This window comes from Pomacea canaliculata, linkage group LG2 (assembly GCF_003073045.1).
Source record: "Pomacea canaliculata isolate SZHN2017 linkage group LG2, ASM307304v1, whole genome shotgun sequence".
Taxonomy (NCBI): Eukaryota; Metazoa; Mollusca; class Gastropoda; order Architaenioglossa; family Ampullariidae; genus Pomacea; species Pomacea canaliculata.
Genome location: NC_037591.1, coordinates 44,877,873 through 44,901,959, shown reverse-complemented (window position 1 = coordinate 44,901,959; position 24,087 = coordinate 44,877,873). Strand labels below are relative to the sequence as shown.

The 24,087-nt window shown below is 38.6% G+C and overlaps 1 protein-coding gene across 1 annotated transcript in view; it reads left to right on the top strand.

The window, feature by feature from the left end:
- The window catches only part of LOC112556880 (STE20-related kinase adapter protein alpha-like), a 32,245-nt gene extending 9,358 nt beyond the window's left edge, over positions 1–22,887 (top strand). Inside the window, 10 exon segments of the mRNA XM_025226294.1 lie at positions 53–171; positions 1,076–1,184; positions 1,574–1,697; positions 7,445–7,616; positions 14,730–14,834; positions 16,136–16,229; positions 18,360–18,429; positions 18,431–18,481; positions 18,959–19,083; positions 19,907–22,887. Of these exon segments, the coding sequence (XP_025082079.1) occupies positions 53–171; positions 1,076–1,184; positions 1,574–1,697; positions 7,445–7,616; positions 14,730–14,834; positions 16,136–16,229; positions 18,360–18,429; positions 18,431–18,481; positions 18,959–19,083; positions 19,907–19,977 (1,040 nt within the window). The 3' untranslated portion in view covers positions 19,978–22,887.
- Positions 22,888–24,087: the final 1,200 nt, after the last annotated feature.

The window sequence follows — 24,087 nt, the reverse complement described above, 5'->3', positions numbered from 1 at the left end:
AGTCTTTGCTGCTCAAGGTTGTTAAATTGCATATTTTCTACATCATGTTCAGGCAAAGGTCACAAAGATACAACCACAGTGCATCTAGCTCAGCATTTGCCAACAGGACTGCAGGTGGCTATTAAACGGATTGATCTAGAAAACTTAGATCAGGAGTTCTCTTATGTACAGGTGCGTGAAAAATGTCTAGGGTACATGATTAGTAAACATATCAAGGAGAATTATAATCTAATAACTTAGTTAACCTTTTGTTCATTAATGCCTTTTCAAAGCTTGTTTATATCACAGCAAAGATCTTTTATATTTAAAAATTTATCAAAAATATTATTTTGAAACAGGAAAAAAGCAGCCTTATTAATGACATTTATATAATCATCATAAAATTAATGTAATTAAAGGCAGTGAAGGTGGAATGGAATGTACTTGCTGACTTAGGACAACTTTATCTTGTTGCTTCAGTTCCTGTAGGCATAGTAAATAATCTTACTATTCAATCCCTGTGATGGTTGTACTGGTTAGGGCTACGCTTGTCATCTAATACTGGTCATCAAGGATGGCTAGGGAGGAGTGGTTGATGGTAAAAGTGGCTGACAAGGCTCGCCACAAGCATTACTTAAGTGTCTATGAGCAAGTCAGGGTTAGTTCAACTGTTCCTTATCAGAACCACATGGTTGGATATAGCACTGATTCAGGTCTCTTCTTGCTCCCCTAATGACCAGCACAGGTCATGTGAACAAACGATTTAGCAGGTAGAACCTTGTGAACAGAAAGTAGAGCCTTTTAGCACAACATGCTGTTAACTGTGAGAGGCAGAGCCTTGGGGTCAACATGCCAACAATTCAGCATTTAGATGCCCTGAGATAAGTATGGTCTCTAACAATTCACTCCCCAACAACTAAAAGGTTATTGGCATGCCTTAACATTTTTTTTATATGGCAGACAGGGTTATAGGCATCTTTATGCTAGGTTCAGATTTGTTGTTTTGCACTTACAAAAGCATTTGCAAATATGGAAAGTATGTTTTATTAAAAGTGGTATAAGATATGCAGGAAGATGATTGTGTCCTCATTTGCAGAAAGAAGTTGTATTAACCAAGCAGTTACAACATGAGACTATCCTCCCACATTACTGTAGCTTCGTCCATCGCCATGAACTGTGGACAGTCATGCCTGTTATGGGCTATGGTGAGGAAATTTTTGCAGTGCTTCAATTTTTGTTTTTGCAAGGGAAGTTACTCTCACCTTGTAGCAGACGACAACAATAGGTTGGGCTACGATATCAGACCTGGGACCCCATGAACGAAAATTGAAGGGGTCTCCGAACTTTTAGTGCGTACTGTACGCAGTTTTTTGCATTAGCAGAAGCTCTGCTGTTTCTGGGCTTCTCAGGGATCACTCTCATCAGATGATAATTTAACCTCATGCAACATTTCCCTCCCACATAATATTGACCATTGTCAAGGAAAGGACTGTAAGCCCACTTCGTGGCTTTAGAATAGGTCTGGTCATCTGTAATATTAAATTTTAAATCATTTTGTAAATAGAAAACTTCAAAGTTTGATGTCTGACTGCAGGTTCTTGCCGTGACCTGCTGCATGCTTATTTCACAGCAGGACTGCCAGAGTTAGCAGTCACATATATCTTGCGGGATGTACTGCATGCTCTGGAATACTTACATAGCAGAGGTGTCATACACAGGTAAGTTCTTATTTGTCTGGCAAACATAACAGTAAGTTATGCGTCTGTCATTTTATCCATTTATAACTACAGGTAGACGTCAACTTACAACCACAGTTGGTTTTTACAAACCGGTCATAAGTCGGCCATGTTCAATTGCCATAAGTATATTATGCTGAGTAATCATATTGTAATCATCTTTAAAGGCGGAACTTCTTGTGGGCAAATTTTAAAATGGTTTCGCCCATTCAAGGGAAGGTAGGAGTACACAGTGCTGACTTTTACAAGCGGTCAGTTTTCCCTAATTGTTACCCTGACCCTGAGGCAGGGTGGAGATCACCGGCAATAACCCTAGCAATAAAACGTCTTTCTCAGCCGAGTACTTGCTGTTGGTGTTTAGAAAGCTGTGGTGAAACAGTTTCCAACTGAACATACTGTCAGGGATAGGACCAACAATTGAATGAATTCTCCATAAAATAGAGAGAAAAAGTCAAGGAGAAAAAAAATGACACAAACACAAAAACAACTGAATTTTAAACTTTAATTTTATTGCTTTTGTCTTTATATCTCTGTATCTTTTTTTACTCATAAGAGATGATAATATTCAACATTTTCAGTTTATTCCCTTGGTGACTGACAAAAAGTACATTTGTGTTTGAGTGCAATGTTCATACATTTACAAATGGGCAACAGCTCACACCTGTAACACAGAGCCCATTCATCGTCTACAATAGAGGCCCCATGGTCCATGTTTGTTTGTTGATGAGTACGACAAGGTGAAGGACATTGTAGATCACGTTCATGCACATTCAGTCTAGTGCACCTCTTCGCTCATAGAGAAGATTTCAAAAATGGATGGACATGTGCTGATCATCTTTGGTTATCCTAACAGACATAATATCGTCTGGATTCTGTAACTAATCTCGGCTGGGTGACAGTTATTTTGTAAGTGAAAGAATATACTGTCACGCCCACGTCCCACACTGACGTCACCGCCTCACACACTGTTCACGTGCATTTGAACAACACAAAACACAATGATCTGTCCATGGGCTTCTTGTCTAATCTTTACTAAAATAGCCCACTGTCGACTTTGCCATAAAGTTTCTTTTCTTTTTCTTTTCGCTCTTACTTATCCTCTTTCTTGGGGGATAGTTGGCAACAGGTTGATACACACAGAAAGCAAAATAAAGACTATACCCTAACCCTATAATGAAGATACACAAGCTTTTCTCAAAACTGACTCAAATAGACATGATATTCATCACCCCCTGTCACTCGTCAATATCATCCCACAGTACATTTCTAACTCATTCAGTCTTGCACCAAGAAACAGAGCGCTGCTCTGGAACTTGGTCCAGAATACAAATGGTCTCCCTAAAATTTATAGTAAGTTTAAAAACACTTACTGTTACCGTCCGCCAGTGTCATGTAGACATATGAAAAAGGTCAGATGTATCTCTGCGTCAGGAACGCTCCCACTCAATCCATGATGAGCGTACAGGTTCACTTACACACTTCCAAAGGCACATATTCCACCAGGATCTCCGTAGCTGGCACACACACACTCCAAATTGTTATTCCGAACGCTGGGGTCACGGAACAACACTTCAGGACGTCGACGGACTGAACTCCGCCCTGGACGCCTGACACGACGCAACTGGAGTGCTCTTCCCCCCCTCCCCCCCCCGTATTCCCCAGCCCAGAACAGCACCTTCGTCTAAGCAGACCCTCCCTTGTGTAGTTGGTCTCCCCTGGGTGGGTCCGTCGTGCATGGGAGGCTCATGGGCCTTGATTCGTCAGGGACTTCACTTGCACACTTCGTTCACCTTAGTGGGTCCCTCAGAAGTTCCTGTATTTCGGTGACTGATTAGTCTACAGAATTTATAACTTATACTATTATATACTGTGCCATAAAGTCAAATGAAAATTAAGTCACCTTTATAAACAATTTAGAAGTACGCTACTTTAGATTACTAACTAAAATTTAGAACTTCAGCAAAAGTTTAATTTATTACCTTGGCTAGGCAAGGAACTTAGTTCAATTATTCCCGGTCCCTGTAACCACGTTAATACAGCAAGACCTTCTGTCTTGGTGGTTTCATTGGGAATACTAACTCCTCGCTCACCCAGCCAGAGCGTGAGGTGCAATCTCGTTACTACTTTTTTGCGTTGGCATTGGGGTTTCACTTTAGGCGGGGACGGTCACACGCTCAGGCACACTCTCCAACCATGTGACCAAGGGAAATAACACACTTCCCTGACATATACCTTGCGGTACATCGGGATTATCCCCATTCAATATAAAAAATTTGCTAAGTGTGCCAATTTGGGATATGTAAATGATACAGCTTTGAGAAAACGGCTGCCACAGATCTGCAGTCATTGACTTCTTGAAGCACCAGTCGGTCGCAGTTCAAGCAGAACAGTCTCCTCTGACCAACAGGATTAGTGGGATGACAGATGCAATACACGCATGTCGAAAAACTTCATGTCACACTGATTATGTTACTCTGGTATTATCAACCCAAAAGGTTCTAAATTTTCATCACATCACCAAAGAGGATGACATGTGCATCCAGCGGCACCAGGCAGTTGGTGTGAGAGGATGTATGAAAGTATGAATGCCTCAGATGTCATTATTCAAGAGTATGTTCTTGACCATAACGTGGCAATTAATAATTGAGTGAGAACTCAAATTGTAAGAAACATTAAAGATGGATGGCACGTTAGCTAAAAGTATAAAAGTTGGAATGAAAAAAACTGCCACAAGGTAGTAAAGCGAACCTCGGCAAGACATGGGGCCCTGAGCTCAGTGACAAGACAGCAGCGGTCAGGGGTCATGTTTACTGGTGTATTGAACATTGCGATGGCAACCCTGTGAGACTAAGCCACTTGCTGGATGGATGTATTACACACTTCCCAAGCATCCATGACAAATGTAACTAAGCCTCACCATGCAGGCAATCGCAATATTTACCATCTCTAATAGTGCTAACTGATCCTGCTGCTGTCAAGCTTCTGAGCAACTTTCTGCATGGCCATGTCCTCTATAAACATCCAGGACTACGTGCTGTCCAGGGACACATTTTATGTTGAAAGTTTTAACAAAGTGTGTCTGATTTATCTGCCTAAGCGTGTTCACATTACAAACACAAGGCACTGTGACATACGCATGAGTCTTGCTGTTTTAGACTGAAATGAACATGTTGATAGAGATTCTTCAAATTACAACAGAGCAAGTGTACAGCACAACTGGATACAACTCGGACAATGCACTTTAAAAAAGAAAACTTATAAACTAGTAGAGGATATCTGGAGATGCATCATTGAACAATACAAATTTGATTCCGAACATGAAGAAAACATGTTAACTGAAACAGTAGTTCTGATGAAGATTTGGAAATGAATATATAATTTAAATAAAAAAATCCAACCATCATTGATAAACGAGATAATAGTTTACCATCAATGTTTGCACCTTCAAAACTGAAATTGTTCTAACCACGGTACAGCGACACCAACAAATGTATTGTCTCTACAGACATGTTCATTCCAGTCTAAAACTGCAAAGAATGTTATAATGGATTTTTATCTTGCTCACTTTACATATTAGTTATTCTCGGATAATAATTGGAGGATCAGTAGCAGTGTTAAATTTTGTGCTTCCATTGTTATACTGGTGATTTTGCTTTGTTATATATCAATCTGTATGACAATGCCTCCAGCCACTGATTTTGTTTGCATACCTGTACTTCACCTGCCAGTAAGAAATGTTGAATTCCTTGAAATTTTACGTAAATCATGAGATGAAGGGGAAGGTGTTTGAAACTGCGCAAATAAATCAAATGAAGTTTAGTTGCAAACTATTTTATTGTTATTATTGTAGCTCTTTTTCCCTCTCTTACTCGTTTTCGTTGTGTTGTCCAGAATGAAACAAACCACACCAGAACCAAACTAACAGCAGTGTATATGCAAGCTCTGCCCTTTTGCTTCCAGCCTCGAATTTTATTGCGCATTTACAGATGACATCCCAGAAGTGCATGATGAGTAACTGCCATGGAAGTGCAGAGTGTGATGAGAAAATGGTGTAGTAGAAAGGACATCGAATTCATGAGATTGACATGACTGTCATTTTCGAGATTCAGAGTGTAAGAAACAAAGCATACATAACAAGTGGAAAATAAAATAATAATACTACAGTGTGAACACTAGCGTACATGCATGTCGCGTCCAAAACTTGGGTGGAATGCACACATAGACTGTACATGTAAGCACTGACTGCAAGCCGAATATTGATATCCCGCTTATTAGGAAAGAAATACGAGATATAGAAAAAGACAAAAAAGCAGTAAAAATAAAGTTTGAAAATTCAGATGTCTTTACGTTTGTATCATTTGCCCTGTTCATCCTTCTCTCCTTTATATATTCTAGCTTGTTTGTGGAGAATGCATTCAGTCCTAACCATGACAGTGTTTTCAGCCGTTTCGCCTCAGCTCTCAGACCCTACGCAAGTACTGGTCGGGTGAGTAAGACCTTTTATTGCCGGGCTAGTTGGCAGTGCCAGTGATGTCTACCCTGCCTTTTGTCCTGGTAGTAATTGGAGATGACTGGCCGCTAGCAGTTCGCACCGCATGTACTCCTGCCTTCCCTCACACAGACGATACCATTCCATTCTGTGCGGACAGAAGAAGTTCCGCCTTTAAGCCATATGGCATTTTAGAAACATTTTCTTTGTTCATCATTTCATTTTATTGGCTCATTATTTTTATTATCAGATTTGTCCTGTTTTATTACCATTTTTCGTTCATTAATGTTATAGTCACTTTTCTTAGCAGTGTATTGTTATTACTTTTAAGTTCATATAAAAATTAATTTTTTTTTTTTTTTTTTAGTTAATTTTGTAATTTTATGTTTCTGTAGACATTGTTGTATTTTTATAGTGACGAATTCTTTAAAGTTTTATACCATTGGTAACATATCTCTTGGCTCACTGAGTAGTGCAGGCTGTGTGGCACAGAAGTGATGAGAAAACGGAAACTATGGTATGAACACTGCAGAAACACTCTCACGTTCACTTGCCAGTTATGGCCAGACATACCAGTCATAGCTGTGGTCATAAAGTCAAACAGTCTTAAGTCGCATAGGTCATAAGTCAACGACTGCCTGTACAATGATATTTATTAATAGTTTCTTCCACCAAGAAACTTATGTCTGCATGTGTGCTGACCTGGCTGGACTATTGGTTGTTGAGCTTCCCCACAGCTTGCTTTGCAGGCTTCAAAGAGCCCCATATTGTTTTGCGTGATCTCGTGTGAGTGCAGATCCAATCACATGACACCACTCCTCTGTGAGCTGCACTGGTTACCTGTTGTAATACATTGCTTTCGATCCGACTGCTTAAAAACTTTGACACTGCTTAAATGTTAAAAGTTTTAGAATTTACAGCAGAAAATTCTCAAGACTTAATATATATATAAAATAAAATCAGCACACTTTCTACTTTGTTTTAATAAGAGGTATTGTTCCAAATGAACATTGTTGAAAAATTCTCATGAATGTAATCTAGTGAAAGAGTTTGTTTTGTGTGACCTCATCTCAAGGAGTTTCAAGAATTTCACTAGTTCAGCAAGTTCCAAGTTTCTGAAAGTTGTGACCAGATTTTAAACACCAGCCTTTTCTTGTCAGGACTAATCATTGCAACTAATGAATTTTGAGAAGCTGTGGTTTGTTGATGAAATTATACTTTGTTATAATAATCATTACAGGGGCGTGAAGGCTAGCCATGTTTTAATATCAGCTAGTGGACAGGTATGCCTCACTGGCCTCCACAACTCACTCTCCACAATCGTAGGAGGCCAGCGGCTGCGAACAGTGTATGACTACCCCCAACATGCTGTTGATTGCCTCCAGTGGTTCAGTCCGGAAATTCTTGAACAGGTAATCTTGCACAAAAGAAACATGAGGCAGATAGGAGAGTAGGTGTGAACAAGATGTGATGCTTGCACTAAAGAAACATGACGGATACAGAACATTAAGGATATTTTAGAATCTATCAGACATTAACAGGGTTCCCAGGTCCTTGCAAGGTCCTTTTAAGTCCTTTTATATTGAATTTTCGCCAAAAGGCCTTTTAAGTCCTTTTATTTGCCATGCGGTCCTTTCAAATTCTCACACAGGTCCTTACATTTCTCTGTGACCCTTTAAGTCCTTTTATCGATAAAATATTACAACAAATTATTTCCGGAGTAGACTTTGGCGCAAAATACCGACGATTTTTCGCTGCATTGCTATTTTAATCACATGACTACCCAGTCTCGCTCGCGGCGGGAACGTCCGTTTCGGCCTTTCGCGAGTTCACTCTCGTCGTGTCGACCACATTCTTTGTCTGCTTAACAATTTGAAAGATGCCGGGAAGTGCTCTTTTCAGGAGAAGTGGCTAAAGGAAGACAAGTATAAAGATTGGTTAATAAAAGACTCGAGCAATAAACATTTGGCACATGTGCTGCCTGCAAAATATCTCTGAATCTTTCATCAATGGGCGAAAGTGTTCTGAAACAGCACATGGTTACCGAAAGACACCAAAGGCAAATAAAAGTATTTCTGAAAGATGCGCGCTTTTGTGTAACTGATTACTTCGTCATCGAGAACATCCACAGCCGCTCAAATCAGACGGCACCGACCAGCTCTGCAAGTGTGTCCAGTAAGTTGACAATTATTTATCTTTAGCGATTCATTTAGTTAACGATGTGGGTACTTAGAAAAACACATTAAATTAAAGCGTGCATAACATTTTGCGGTTTTTTTCCACTCTTTATTAAGCCTATCGTCTAATTTTACGGTGAAGCCAATAGCTTAAAGATCAGTAAATAGCAAAGAATTATTTAAATTAAAAAGTTGAGATTTTCATTTTCTCATGATTCGAACTACAAATAGAGTTTTATACAATCACGAATCTTACTACAGCTTTGCTGCAGAAAATTGATCTGAATTTTTGGCATCTGATCAGGAAAGATTAAAAGAAAGTATAATTAATAATGTATGCTTATTATCCTATTTTACCAGCAAATACATATTTTTTGGATTTTTAAAATCAAACAATTTAACATTAAAGCTAAATCAGTTAGCTGAAAATAACTTTCATTTCAACTATGCTGCCATCTTTATACTTTAACTTAGTTTAGTATTATTTATATTATCATGTCATTAATTATGCTTTTGAAACCTGTCTTTTATTCAGACAGAACATAATGTTTACAGACATAATGGTAACTTAAATGTTTTCTTTGAATAGGTTTCGTGATGAGCAATGAACGATTGAAGGCAGAGATCCTGTGGACTCTCAAATTGTGGAAATCACACTACAGTTTCAGATCTGCTGAAAAGTCTGCTGAACTGTTTCGACTTATGTTCCCAGACAGCCAGTAGCTGCAGAATTTAAGTGCGGTCAAACAAAAGCCAGTTATCTAACTTCATTTGGGCTGCTCTCACTTTTCGAAATTGCTTCTGACTGTGTAAATTCGTCGCCTGAGTATTTCTTTTGTTTGATGAATCTTCTAACCATAAGACTCAAACTAAACAGCTGAATTTCCATGTTCGTTACTGGAGTGACAATGCTGTAAGGACTCATTACCTGACCTCGGAATTTTGGGGTCATTCCGCGGCCATAGACCTTCAACAAAAGTCAGTAAGGTAATTAGCGAATCAAAACTTCAAGCAAGCTAATTTACTTCAAATTTCTATGGATGGACCTTCTGTAAACCTAAACCTTCTTGAGAAAATAATAACGACATGATTACCAATCACAATGTTGGTTTGTTAAATGTGGGCAGCTGTGGACTCCATGTTATGCACAATGCATTTAGGCGTGGGTGCGAGGCTTCTCAATGGGAGCTTGAGTCATTTCTTACATCTGCTTATATCTTGTTCAGAGACAGCCCAGCCAGAAGAGAAGATTATATAAAAGTAACTGGTTCCACATCTTTTCCAGCCAAGTTCTGTGCTCACCGATGGCTTGAAAACAATTCTGTTGCTGAAAAAGCAATTGTTATGCTTCCATACTTGGAAAAATTTGTCAAAGCTGCAATGGAGAAAAAAATAACATTGCCAAAGAACAAATCTTTTGATATTGTAAAAGCTGGAGTCTTATCTACCCCTTTGCTTTCATGTCGTCTGGCTTTCTTTAGTTAATTGCCAGTATACTTGAACCTTTTTTGAGAAAATACCAAGCTGATCAGCCTCTTCTTCCTTTCCTTGTTTAGACTTACATGACATTATGAAAAATCTGATGCACAAATTTATCAAGTCAAATGTACTTAATAAATGTGAAACTGCCCTCCAACTTGTGCAGGTTGATATATGCAACAGTTCTAACCATGTCAATCTGAGCATGATCGAACTTGGCTTCAGGGTTGATAGACTACTGCTGTAGCTAAGAAACAGTCATCAGTAAACGATGGAACTCTCATGGCCTTCAGAGCTGAATGCAGAGATTTTTTGAAAGCAGTTGTTCTAAATTGCAGGATAAATCTCCACTGAAGTACACCCTAGTGAGAAACATAACTTTCTTAAACCCAAAGACCATGGGGAAAAAGACAAATCAATACAAAAAATGAAAAAGGTTTTGTTGTATTGCCAAGGTGTGAAAAGGTTTGATGATGTGACTTGTGACAAGGTATTGTCAGAGTTCCGTAATTTTCTTGACAGTTCTGCAGGTGAGTGTGGTAGTAAGGCTTTTGACCCTATGACACAAAGACTGGATAGTTGGTTTATGATGCCTTGCTGGAAAAGCAGAGTTTCAGGTGTTGTGTGTCTGTTGTCAGACAGTTACTCCTACTCTCTCATGGTCAAGCTACAGTGGAAAGAGGATTTTCATTCAACAAAGAAACAGTAGCTGACAATCTTAGTCAGACTGCACTAAAAGCACGCAGAGTAATTCTTGATCATATTCACAGTGTGGGAGGGGTGGAAAATGTTGAGATCTCCAACCACTGATGATATCCGCTTCTAGTGCCTATGGCAGGTATGAACGTTACTCTCTGAGCAGAAGCAGCAGAAGGAAACAGAAGAAAAGCAGGTCCACAGAAAGAGATTAGGAGATGAGCTGGTAATACTCACAAAAAGGCTAAAGACCACCAGTGCCGAAGAACGACACCTGCTGAACTGGCTGACAGACATAGTTTCCAGGCTGAAGAGCAAAAAAGTTTTTCACTTATTGAAAGATCTAACAAACATGCGTTTGTTAGCCAAAGACAAGAAGAAGGAGATAACAAAGATTCAGTCAGACATTGATAGATTACAGGAAGAAATTAAAAGGTGTTGAATTGTGACATTCAGAATTAATGTTTATTTCAGTTTAAATAAGCCTGCACAATTCTGTACATGTATGCTATGGAACATGTTAAAAAACCAGAACTATTTAGAGGGAATTAGGTTGTGTAAAGAAATTGTATTGTTTAGTATTGGTAAAGCTGTAGGGGTGACAAAGAATTGAATTTCATCAATGAAACTTTTGCTTATAGTAGATGGATTGCTTTGTCATTTTGTAATCTTAATCTTATGTGTATTAGTATATCATGCTGTTTATGTATATGTTTGCATGTGTTACATGTATGTGTAATAAGAATGCTTAAATAATATCTCAAGGTTAAATAAATGGGCTGTAATGCTTGACAGTTTCGACTCATTCCATCTTTGGTTTAGCATTAGGATCACACTCTTTCATTCCTCATCTGATCCCAATCCTTGGCATTCCTTGTAGTCACAAGAAAATGTTTGGTCTACACATCTGTACAACACTAGTTGCCCTTCCGTATTCGCAAAAAACGCTCTTTTTTCAAAGTTCTTTAGAAACTTACTCTTTCTTGAACTTTGATCTTCTAGTACTACTGTGCATAGCTCTATTTCTATCTCTCTCTTCCCATTAGAGTGTGTGTGCGAGAGAGAGACACGTGAACTGACTTTTGTATTACACCAAAGAAGGCTTTCAGGTTTTGCAATTATTATTACTTAGATTTCTAGAAAACTTGGAACATTAACGGTGTATGTTATCAGCGCGCTAAGGAACTTTTTAAGTTATCTAATCTAAATATGGCAGACAGGCATCAAAAATTAACTCTTTGATTATTTATTACTAGAAATACATGTATTTGAGAACATAGAGAAGACCACAGATTCATAAATAATACATCTTTCCGACCACACAAGAGAAAAACTTAAGCATTGATGACTGTCACTTAGGTCCTTTCGAATGCATGAAAGGTCCTTTTAAGGTCCTTTTAAGGTCCTTTTTTGGCACCATCCCTGATCCCTGGGAACCCTGCATTAATCTCACAATGTTTTTTGGTGTAGTCTGGTCATTAAAACTGACGATGTGTTGGTGGGAGTTGAGGGAGTCTAACACTCCCAACAATGTTAGGGGTCTGAAAACCACTGGTATTGTTGGATGATAATTTAGAGAAACTCTTACACAGAAACTTCTATTTCTTTTGAAACTCCATTTCTGTACTCATGCAGTTTATTTGCATAATTTCAACTTAATCATCACAATTTGTTATTATTATTTGTCAAAATGTCAAGAATGTTGAGATAGTACTCTCAAGCAGAGCCATAGATGATGATAATATGCTCAGGGTGCGTAAGTCCTTAAAGGTCCTTATAAGTTTGTATTTTGGGGTGGGTGGGCAAAATAAGGTCTTAAAGGTCTTAAAGCTTATTTTGTGTGAATAGAACCCTATAAATTGTGTTTAAGTCCTTATTAACAAAAAGAGAGAGAGGTGCTTATTAGTGCTTACTTTCCTAAAGTGTGTTCATATTCTTCTCAAGCTCTCCTGTTAAAAAAATTTATCATAATCCTGTCAGAATCTAGAGGGACATAACTATTGTTTTTAAAAGACAAACTTTTACCCTCTCTCATAAAGAATGGGTCTGTCTGACATGCCAGCTGAAGCTATGAACAAGCCCAGATTATTTAGGGGAAGAGAAGGCAAGATCAAAAGATTAAAAGCTGGCAGCCACCACTGGCAGGCCAAAGGAGTTGATAGATGAAGGGTGGTATTTGGGTTGGGAGAATGTGGGATAGAGAAAAAAAAATCAGTAAGTTCTCTCCAGCCAATTATAGGAGCCGTTTCTTTAGAGATTTGTTTCAAAAGGAAGAATACTGCATTTTTATGGTAGGTTTTTACAAGTTAAGAAACTAAAAAAAACGTAGTACTGCTGTTCTTCAGAACTTGTATATACATCGACATTTAAAAAATATTGTAATTAGCATGATGTAGTGGAAAAATAAATGAAATCAGCTTCACAGCAAAGAATCTTCTGGAATAAGACAAGCATAACCTTGTATTTTTAAAACATTTTGAGAATGGCATGTACGAATTTTAGATTTCTGATCAAAGTACAAAAATAAAATGTAAGTTGCTCGCCTTATTATTAAAAAAAAAAGACCGCACCATTTCACAGGCTCTCTCTCACACACACACACACAGAAGGAAGAGGTGAGGGATAACAGAATGATTCTGCTTGTAGAAGAGAACGATTAAAAAGAACAAAGAGTCATTGTGTGTCAGATCAAAACAAGTCATGTCAAGAAAACATTAACTTTGTGAATGAAGGAAGTGATAATGTGGGCATACAAAGAGTACATGCTGGTTCGATGCTCTTATAGCACAGCATACTTTCCCCAGTTGACCCAGCTGGTTGGAAAGGGTTCCTGACTTTATAGGGTTGGATTCTTTATAAAGAGAGGTAAAGTAAGCAAGACATGGTTTTTGCCATTTAACCCTCACCCTTTATGGGGAAGAATAAGTTAAGTAATTAACTAAATACTAAAAAAAATCAGTAGTAATAAACATAGCATGATATCAAAAGAGAGTGGAAAGGGAATACTTACAAAAGTAATGGTTATAACAAATATTTACAATGGGTCCTGAAGTTGGGAAGTATCTCTAATGTTTTATGGTTTAGGAATCTTTGTTGGAGGACGCCTCTTCAAATTTACCTATCTATCAATTCCTCTTCGTGCATCAGGTTGCATATAAAGCCTTAACCAGAGTCCGCCACCGATGTGAATCGGCTGAAACCCGCTCCAGGTGACCCCATGTCACCCCATGTCCAGCCCTTTCCTTTCATCTCCCTTTCCACTGTTCTTCTCCAAGTTTCCTTTGGGCGGCCTCGTTTTCGGCCATCTGGAGTCTATCGTAGGGCAACTCTGGAGAGGTCTGCTGGCGGAGCAAATGTCCAATCCATCGCCAACGCCTTTGTTGAAGCAGCGTGGTGATGGGCTTAGTTTCAGTTCTTCAGTGGAGTTCTTTGTTGGTGAAGGTGTTTGGCCAAAAGATGTTAAGCAGGTTAATAGGCTTTTAGGTCCTTAAAGGTCTTCAGAAGTTCCTTATTTTCAGTTTGGTCAGACATCTGGGAACCCTGTATACCGCATAAGAGCAGAAGTAGAGTTAGAGTTACAAAGAGTTTGAAGCAGTGCTCTCTGCAGTGCATCTCTATGATGCTTATAAAATGCATTTTCATTTAGATCTATTGAAATAGGTAGTTCCATTGAGCAGTAAAACAATGGCATCTCAATACTTTTGAATGTAACCTAGAGAATTTTAAGAGAAATATAACAGAATTTATAAAGCCGTGACTGAAGTTATTCCATGTCACTGTTACATAACAGGAAAATAGACTGCAGGTAGATCAGACAAGAGCGGCTGGAAAACAGAGTGGTGGGGCAATCTGTATTTATGTGAGCAAGAAGTGGCACCCCCTAAACAACATAATTGATCAAGTGTTTCAATCCCTATCATGTCACTGTCACAACAGATGGCATGTAAATAAAATTTGTGTAACACAATCATGTCAACAATAGATGGCAGGTACATCAGACATATCAAATCCTATCATGTCGCTGTCACAATAGATGGTAGATAGATGGTGTATCAGTATAAATCATGATTATGTCATTGTTGCGCTAGATGGCAAGTAAGGACAAATGTATCAAGCCTTATTCATGGCAAGAACAGTGTCCTATGCTTCATGATAATATTGCTCATTTTTCAGAATCTGGCTGGATACAATACTAAATCTGACATTTACAGTGTGGGCATCTTGGCCTGCGAGCTAGCCAATGGACAAGCACCCTTTATAGACATGCCTATTACTCAGGTCAGTAAGCAGGACAGGTTGAAGTTATTCTCAGCCAGGAAGCGTAGCATCTGCATGTTAATGAGAAGGATATGTCCAGTTTAGATGCATACCTCTACAGAAAGTCACATTCTCTTCTACAGCAGTATGCATGTTGTGAGAGTGTGTGCATGTATTTGTGGAGAAACTGCAAAATTACTCTGGTGCAAGAGACCAAAAAAGTCCATTTCGTTTCAGCGTATGCTGTTGCTGATTTTGTCAACATTGATCGAGTTCTTGGTGTAAATACATAATTTTCTTTAAATGTTTTGAAAATTTTAATTTGGAAAATTGTTACCTATAAATGTCGATGGCACAAAATGCTTATTTTTTAGCTCATTTTGCAAAATGAAGGTCAATGCACTTCAGGCATTATTACAAGTATGCATACCTCAGGTGGATGTATCTGTGGTCATGCCCCAAGCACTTAAAGGCTGATGTTTACTGCCCGGACATCAATGAATGGTATCACCTGTGTGAGGGAAGGTAGGAGTACATGCGGTGCGGACTGCTAGCGGTCAGTCTTCTCCAATTACTACCCGGACAAAAGGAGGGGTGGACATCACAGGCACTGCTGACTAGCCTGGCAATAAAACATCTTCCTCACCCTTGCTGTAGGGTCTGAGCGCTGAGGTGAAACGACTTCTGTCCGAACATACTGTCACAGGCATTAACCTAGCAATTCGTCTTTCTCAGCCGAGTACTTGTTGTGTGCGTTTAGAAAGCTGAAGTGAAACAGTTTCCAACTGAAGACAAAGACAACTGAATTTTAAAACTTTATTTTCATTGCTTTCATCTATCTGTATCTCTCTATATCTTTCTTTACTCATAAGGGATGATAATATTCAACACCAAGTACTCAGCTGAGAAAGACGTTTTATTGCTCGATTAGGGAAAACTGACTGCTTGTAAAAGTCAGCACCACGTGTACTCCTACCTTCCCTCGCATGGGCGAAACCATTTTGAAAAAAACGCCTTTACACCTCCAAAAGTTTTGCACCAAAAGGTTTGGCAAGTGACCTCTTATTCTGGATGATGAGAGAACACTTGGGAAGACACAAGGTATCAGGAATAGATTTGCTTGTATGGTCTGTTCATCAATCCTGATGATAAGAGAACACTGGGCAGGACACAGAGTATGGTGTCTGGTATAGGTGGTACATTAGCCCATTGCCTGAATCAGAAAATGATAAACTGGTCTGATATGGATTGACGATGGTAAGACCAGAAGCATCATATTAAATTTTTTCTTTTTTAGTTACAAGATGACATCTTTTTTTCAGATGCTGCTTGAGAAGATCAATGGAACAAAACCTATGCTAGCTGACTCCACCACAGTGGGACAGTTCATCATTGATGACAACAGTGTTGATGAAGGTGAGAGTCTATCAGTGAGTGCATAAGGCTTGTATCTTGCAAACATATGAGAATGATTGTCAGACTCCTGCAATTTATTATCTTGTGATGGACCATAGTTTGGTCATTTGAAGTGAAAACTATAGTTACTATTAGCATGCTTCTTGCACGAATATGTGCGACTAATCTAAACATGATGTTTACTTTCAAATGTTGCTGCATCACACAAGTCATCTGTGAAAAGCTGAAGTTATCTACAATGGTCATAACTATTTTCATATTTTGGTGGTGAGGTGCATACAGTAAATCGCTAATCATGATTACGTGCATAGTGTTCGTGAACGTATGTACATCTCTGATTTTTTTCTTGCTGCTCAGAGAAAGTTTTTCTTTTTTTTATTTAATGTTCAGCTGCAGTTGCAAAATTTAATGAACATCAATTTATGCTAACCATAACAGTGTGCAATTGTTCATCATCTTTGTCTTCTGCAACCTCAACATCTTCATCTGGTGTCTGAATCATTACTTTCCTCAGGTTTAAATATGTATGACCCTGCAAACTTTAATATTATTTTTTGCTGCTGGAGCAAAATAAATTTAGATCTTTCAAGAAATCATAGAGGAAGTAGTTTTGACACAGCTATGGGCCTTCTTACAAGAGCACCAGCTCATGCCCCATGCTCAGTCAGCATATAGACCTTTTTGCAGTACTGAAACTACTTTAATTAAAGTGAACACCGACATGTTATCTGCCCTTGACAATAGTGATGTTTCTGTCTTAACTCTACTCAATCTGTCTGCTGCATTCGACACTATGGACCACTCTCTGCTCCTTCATAGACTACTCACCCTCTACAGGATTTCTGGAGCTGCACTAAGGTGGCTCAACTTCTGTCTCACTGATAGGATGCAGACGGTGTTTATTGATGGTCAAACATCTCGCCCTGCTCCACTTTCTTGTGGCGTCCCTCAATGCTAAGGTGACCAGACGTTTCTGGGGCAAAAGCGGGACACGCGCCGATGATGGTATCGTCACCGTCAAAGAACGCCGAAAAAAGTGATTTTTAAAGACAACCGGGAACATTTGATGGACTTGCCAGAAAGCCAGAAAGCGGGACATTAAGCATCCCGCCCGATGAGCAGGCGGGACACGAGGTCAAAAGCGGGACTGTCCCGCCTAGAGCGGGACGTCCGGTCACCTTACTCAATGCTCAGTACTCGGCCCAGTTCTGTTTATTCTGTATATGAAGCCACTTTCATCTTGCATCCAGTCTCACAAAGTTTCTCATCAATCATATGCTGATGATACGCAGCTGTACTGCTCCACTCCACCGGCTGGGTCTCACTCTGCTAGTAGCACCATAGAAGTCTGTATTAATGAAGTTTAAGACTGGATGGTGTCAAACTTAAACTCAATGATGATAAAAATGGAAGTCCTCCTGTGTTCGAGAAGAAGAAATCCATCTTCACTCGTTTGTCCACCAAGTCACATCAAGGTGGGCAAAACCAACATCACCTTTGCATCAGGAATCTGGGATTCGTTGTCACTGCAGACATGACTCTTGCTACACAAGTTACAGCTCTCTGTCAGTCTTCCTATTATAAACTACACAAGATCGGCGCCATCTGTCACATTCTGTCTACACGTACTACCAACACTCTTGTCTGTGCATTTGTTTTATCCAGACTTGATTACTGCAACTCCTTACTTGCTGGCTGCCCTGAATACCTTTTTCACAAACTCCAGAAAGTACAGAACTCTGCTGCACTTCTGGTGCTAGGAAACTGGACCACGCCACCCCTCTCCTTCATTTTCTACACTGGCTTCCTATCTATTCTGATACACTGCTCCAACAAAATAAATTAAGATCTTTCAAGAAATCTGATACACTGCTCTGACAACTGGCCATTGTTTACACTCCTAGTGTAGATTGGAACCAGCTCTGATGTGCCACATTATTCATGAGCAGGAGCAAGATTTTGTAGAGTTTGCTGACTATAGGTGCAAATTGTCAACTTTGATATTAGGTAATAAATGGTTGTGTTTCAGGTGCTGAAATTTATAGACTATATTGTCTCTACCTACCAGAATATGCTTATAGCTCAGACCACTGGAGTAGGTCTTTAATGTAATTTATTCTTCTGTGACAGAAGGAGAGGATGGGAGGAAACGAACACCTGAAGAAAAAGCCCAGAATATTTTCTTTCAGCGCACTTTCACTCCACCTTCACAACATGGTCTCACTGTGTCTGGAGAAGGATACTTCCCACAGGTGTGTGCAAGCATAAAAACTAAACAAAGTTATGTTACAGTCAACATGTAGATATGGGGTCACTTTACCCTCTCACCCCACTTGCATCCAGGTGTCTATGGGAAGCAGATAGCTTAGTGGGTAGAGGATGGCATTCAAACCACGAAGGCCATACACTTATCTGTTCAAAACTTTTGGGATATATATTTCCTCCAGTTGACCCAGCTGGGGTGTAACAAAACATATGCTCCATTTGACCAAAGCTGTAATGTAACACATCCTTCAGGCCTAACTGTGCTGTGACACCCGAGTCCCTAAAGATGTGGGAAGGGTAAGGAGTTGATGGAAAGGAGATGGGCACCCTCACAAACAGCTGGCCCCAAGAAAAATGAGGATTCCAGCATCTTGCTTCCAATGACTGTGAGGTGACAGGACTACCATTACCTAATTATTTTAATTCAGACCTACAATATTTGTTTTGGTTATATTTTTTTTCAGACCAACTGCAACTCAGCTTCTGCAACAGCCATGCCTTAAGTCTTTGCGCCGTAAGACAGCAGAGGTTTTGCCGGAGTTGCTACAGCCTGTGACACCACTGACAGACTTCAACAAACTTCCAAAAGGTGAGTTGGACTTAAAAAAACAAACAAACAAACAAAACAAAACAAAGAAAATGGTGTGGAATATGTACTGAAATTAAAATAATCTACTTGAGGCTGCAGTTAATAATAGTGATTCAAATGCTTGGATAGCATGGGAATCCCAGTGTGTGGGCAGGCTCTCCATATTTAACATTACCAGGCTACTCAGCTAATTGTCTTTAGCACAAGGTCCAAATAGATCAGTCTACAGCATATTTAGATCCTTGCTGATTTGCAACTAAGTGTTGTTTTCATTAACCAACTTAACTTTACTTATTTTTCCTGCTGTATTTTCATTGCTTCTTCTGCATATTATCACATTGTAGTTCTGGAAATGCTCAATATAGTCAGTGGTCATCTTTTCAGTCGAGTATTTTAGTTCGATCTGCATCTTAAGAGATTGCTACATCTTAGCTGTTTGGCTTTTACTCATGGTGATGAACCATTATTATCCAGACATTGATATAAATTGTATACAAATTTAATTTGTAAAGAATCAGTTCTTTATTTAAATTGATTTATCCTGAGTAAATTTGCATAAATTTCTTTAAAATTTGAAGGGAACTGAGAGATTGGAACATATTGAGCCCATTAAATAGCATGATTTGTATAATACAGAAGATGTCAAAGAAATTATACATTGTCATTCAATGAGTAGGTCTGTAGATGAATAGATAAATATTGAAATGGATTATCGTATGACTCAGTGTCTAGTTTAGTAGACCTTTGCACATCCTGATGTACCTTTGACCTCTTCCCACAAGAATTTCCAGATAACTTGAAATTGTTTTCACCTTAATTCCAGATACTGGAACTGTTGAAGAAATATCTCAACATCTGAGTGAAGTGTCAATGATAGAGGACTGGTCATTTTGATTTTTATGCAGACGAAGGATATAAATACTGTGGCTATGTGGGTAGGAATGTGTTCAAAGGGCATACACTGATTAAACGGTATCAAGATTTTGATCAAGAGAAGTTAGTTGCAAGAAGTTGGCATTCATTTGTGCTATGTTTATGGTCAAAACGCCATGCAACTGTAAACACATCTATTGGTTGGTGGCCTTAAGTGAAGCTAGTACCGATGTTTTCAATGTGTAAGTGATCATGGTCAGACTTAAAAGAAGAAAAACACTTATCCTCATACTTTTCGATTCCAGAATTAACAACTGTTTGCTATTAGCAGTTATCATGTATATGTGGTGGTGGTGGTTGTGTAAAGCACTTTGAGTTCACCTTAATGGTGGAGAAAGGTGCTGTACAAATCATCATCATGATGCTGGTTGCCAGTCATCCCAGTAAGAAAGCCATGTCATGAACCTTGGTTTTCTTGTGCTACACCAAACATTTGACAGAACTGATTTAGTGTACAAGTGCACAAAGAGACTAAATGATTGACAGAATGAAACATAAGATCAGTAACAAGTGGATATATGTTTCTTTTCACTTCTTCTGTTATGACCTTTCTGTTTGGGAAACATCCTTTTTCTTCATTTATAGCCTGCTGTGTTATGAGGCAAAAATTGACATTGAGGTAGAAATATGAAGCCATGCCACTTGTTGAAGTGGGACAAATTAACTTTAATTATTTGACCACAATGCCATCACCAAACTAAACAATAGTCTGGTTTGGAATATGAAAATATTGAGCATACTCTGAAGTACACTCAAGTAAAGCTGATTGCAAACATACCTGCAATGAAAACATCTGACCATAACTGCATATTCAAATAGTTGATTTAATAGCAGTTGCATTTGCTTGGACAAGTTATGTATAATGGCAGCTAAAAAGTGGATGTGCATCTGTTTACCATCATTACCATGCAGGTTGAAGGAAATGAAAACTGGTGATCTCCTTCGACCTATTTGGAATTGGTATGTCCTCTTTGATTTGAAGAAAAGCAGAGTAGATTATGTAACCAGTCCCCTAGTTTCTTTACCTTCACTTCAGTATTTCCTTTGCCATCTTATATTGCTGGCTTAAGGCTATTCTTTCTGCTGGTAAAGAAAAATGGTTAGATTGGTGACTTTAGAATTGGTACTTTTTTTACTGCCTGTGTAGCTAGTCTATCAACCTCATTTCCAATATGGGAGGGAACTCAAAGGAAATTAATATTTTTTTTGTTAATTTTTTTTTTAATGAAACCATGTCTAACATACCATGTTTATTTTGTTCATTCATTCGTCACTTGATGGGTACCACTTACTGGGAGGAACACATGGATAGACATGGCAGCTGAAAAGGCCTGCCACTCATGCCTCTGTTGTGCAAGTGAGCAGGTCCTGCACTAGACAACCAGTCCACTCTTTGATGTTCGTAAGCCAGTTTTTCCTCTGACCACTGCAGCATCAACTGTTCTCCAAGGGCTCTGTTAGATAATTTGGATTTTTTGGTACTTGGAGTGCTGACAGCAATATTACAAAGTGGTGCTGTTGAGTCTTAAATTTCTGGTTGTGATATCTGAAGAGCTGTCTGTATGGCATTCAGCTCAGCTTTGAAGATAATCATTAGGATTATGATGTGCATGCTGAATGGCAGTCAGAGTTGTATGCATCCTGAGTATGATGGACATGCTGCCAGTAGGGCAGTCAGATGAATGCATCCTGACGTACATGCTGTCCTTGGGTTTAGAGTTTACTTTATTCAGTTACCTTATGTTTGGTTTTAGGTTGGATATGGATAAATTAAATTGACTTTTTAAAATATTTTCAATTTATTTTATAGTTAGGCAAGACTAGCAGCCTTGTTTTTTATTTATGGCATGTTTTTTTGTTTGGAATACTGATTTTTGTCTGCCATTTATACTCCATTCAGATCCTGGTGAGAATGAATTGAATGTGATTTCAGTATGACCATGTTGAATAAATGACCAAGAAGTACCTTCCGATGTTTGTTTGCTGGTGTGTCATTTTTGACACCAGTGTTGGCCCTTACAAAAACAGGAAAAAAATCAGTAGAGCTGTAGGCTTTAATTCCTTAACAATTTTGTTGCCTTTGTTGCCATATATATCCAAGCTTTATTAACCAAAGTAATTAGGAAGAGTAATGAAGGTCAAATATGTTCCACATCAACACAAACATTTCAAATTTTTTTAGTGGGACACAGAAGAAAGCATGCAAAACTACTGAAATAAAAAATAAATTACCAGTTCTAAGTAAAAGCACAAGAAATAGACACAACTTTCATACCTGCCTCACCACAACCACCTCCTCCATATTTATGTTCTTAATAAAGATGTTTTATGCTTTACCCCACCATCAAAGGCATACTCAAAATCCAATGCACACACACACATAAAAATAATAGAAGCTGGTCTCAAAAGCAGAGGTCATTTCCTGCTTGGAGTCAGAAAGTAAATGTCATCAGCATGACTAGGGTCTGCAGCCTTTGCCAACAAATCAACCAAGAGTTTCAAAGTAATTACAAGTTATTGCATTTGTACTAAAGCTGAATTCACAATCTAATAAATTAAATTTTTAATAGGTATGACCTACCTTTAAAAATACATATACATATTTTTTTTATGTTACAACTTAATCCAAAAAAGTCATGCCAGTATGTCTATGATGAATACAATATCAAGGAAAGTGAACAGTGGCAGACAACACATTGCTTTTTTTCTTCTCACCTGTCTTAATTGCTTGGTGTTTTATGCCTACTCCTGTATGTGTGATGCTATCGAGCTTATATTTTTATTACATGTATTTGTGTACCTGGGGTCCCATTCATACTTGCATAAATTTGGGCACATTTTGTAAATAAACTTCACCTTCTCTGAGCAAAATATTTAGGACAGACTATAAACTTCAGTTTGCAGAGGATGCTTGTGTTGTTTATGCTCTAGTCATGCTAACAAGAACTGTATGCAAACTGGAAGTACCTTACGCCATAAATTTTATGTATATATCTTTCACACACCTAATGTTGAAATCATCAGATCAAGCATGTTGCCCACACACCATCATGCTAACACAATCTTGGACAGCCAGAGACTTTGACCTTACCAAATACAACACAGAATACCAAACGTTCAGTAACAAGGTTCGAACTAAGCACCATTTATAAAGACTAGAAAAGATTTTTTAACAAAATGTCACCCAGCCCTCTTATTCCCTATGTCCCAATTTTCTATATGGCCACCACCCACCTCTCCCTGTGCTTGTCCCTAGACTTTCCACCTGACTGCCTGGCTGGACAGTCGGGGACTATCCAGGCCACTTAGATTGGAACTACCAAGGAAATCTGATTGCCAGTCAGCCACACTGCACAAGGTCACCACTGCTATCATGGTGGTTGTTGCTCACTTCCCCCCTTAATGCAGGCTTAGGCCTAGCCAATAAAATTAAAGTTCCACTCTGTCACTTTCGTTGCAGTTCAGCACCTGCATAAAGCATGTGAGAAGCTTATCCAAGTAGCATACTGGTAAAGTACTTTTGAAAAAAACAATTTCTTTATTCGTCTCCTCCTGTCCCACGTTACTACATAAATGCATTTCATTGCAAAAAGCATGCATAGATTAATAAAATGCAGCTGGGAATGTTTCATTAATACAGCTTAAGTGTATCATGATTGACTTTTAGCTGCAGATAAAAAGCAAGAATCTTGACAAACAGCTGTGGAAATGATATGAAAATTTAACTTGTGAACATATATTCCAAATCTATTATTCAAATAATCTCGGGGGGGGGGGGGGGGATCATCAGGATTTCATCATACTGTTTACTGCACAAAGGAAAATAACATGCTCAATAGTGAGACAGCGTCTGTTTAAGTGTCAGTACAGTCATTTTTGAAAACATAAAATGCATCTATCAAATGACAGTAGCTATCAAGCATGAAAGTAGGTTAATATCAGAATGACTTTTTTTTGTGATCATTTGGTTTTTCATAAGGAACACATCTAAGGTCTTGAATAAAAACTAAAATATAATGAAAAATGTATTTTCTGATACTAAAATATCTTGAGAAAAACTAAAGGTTTGTA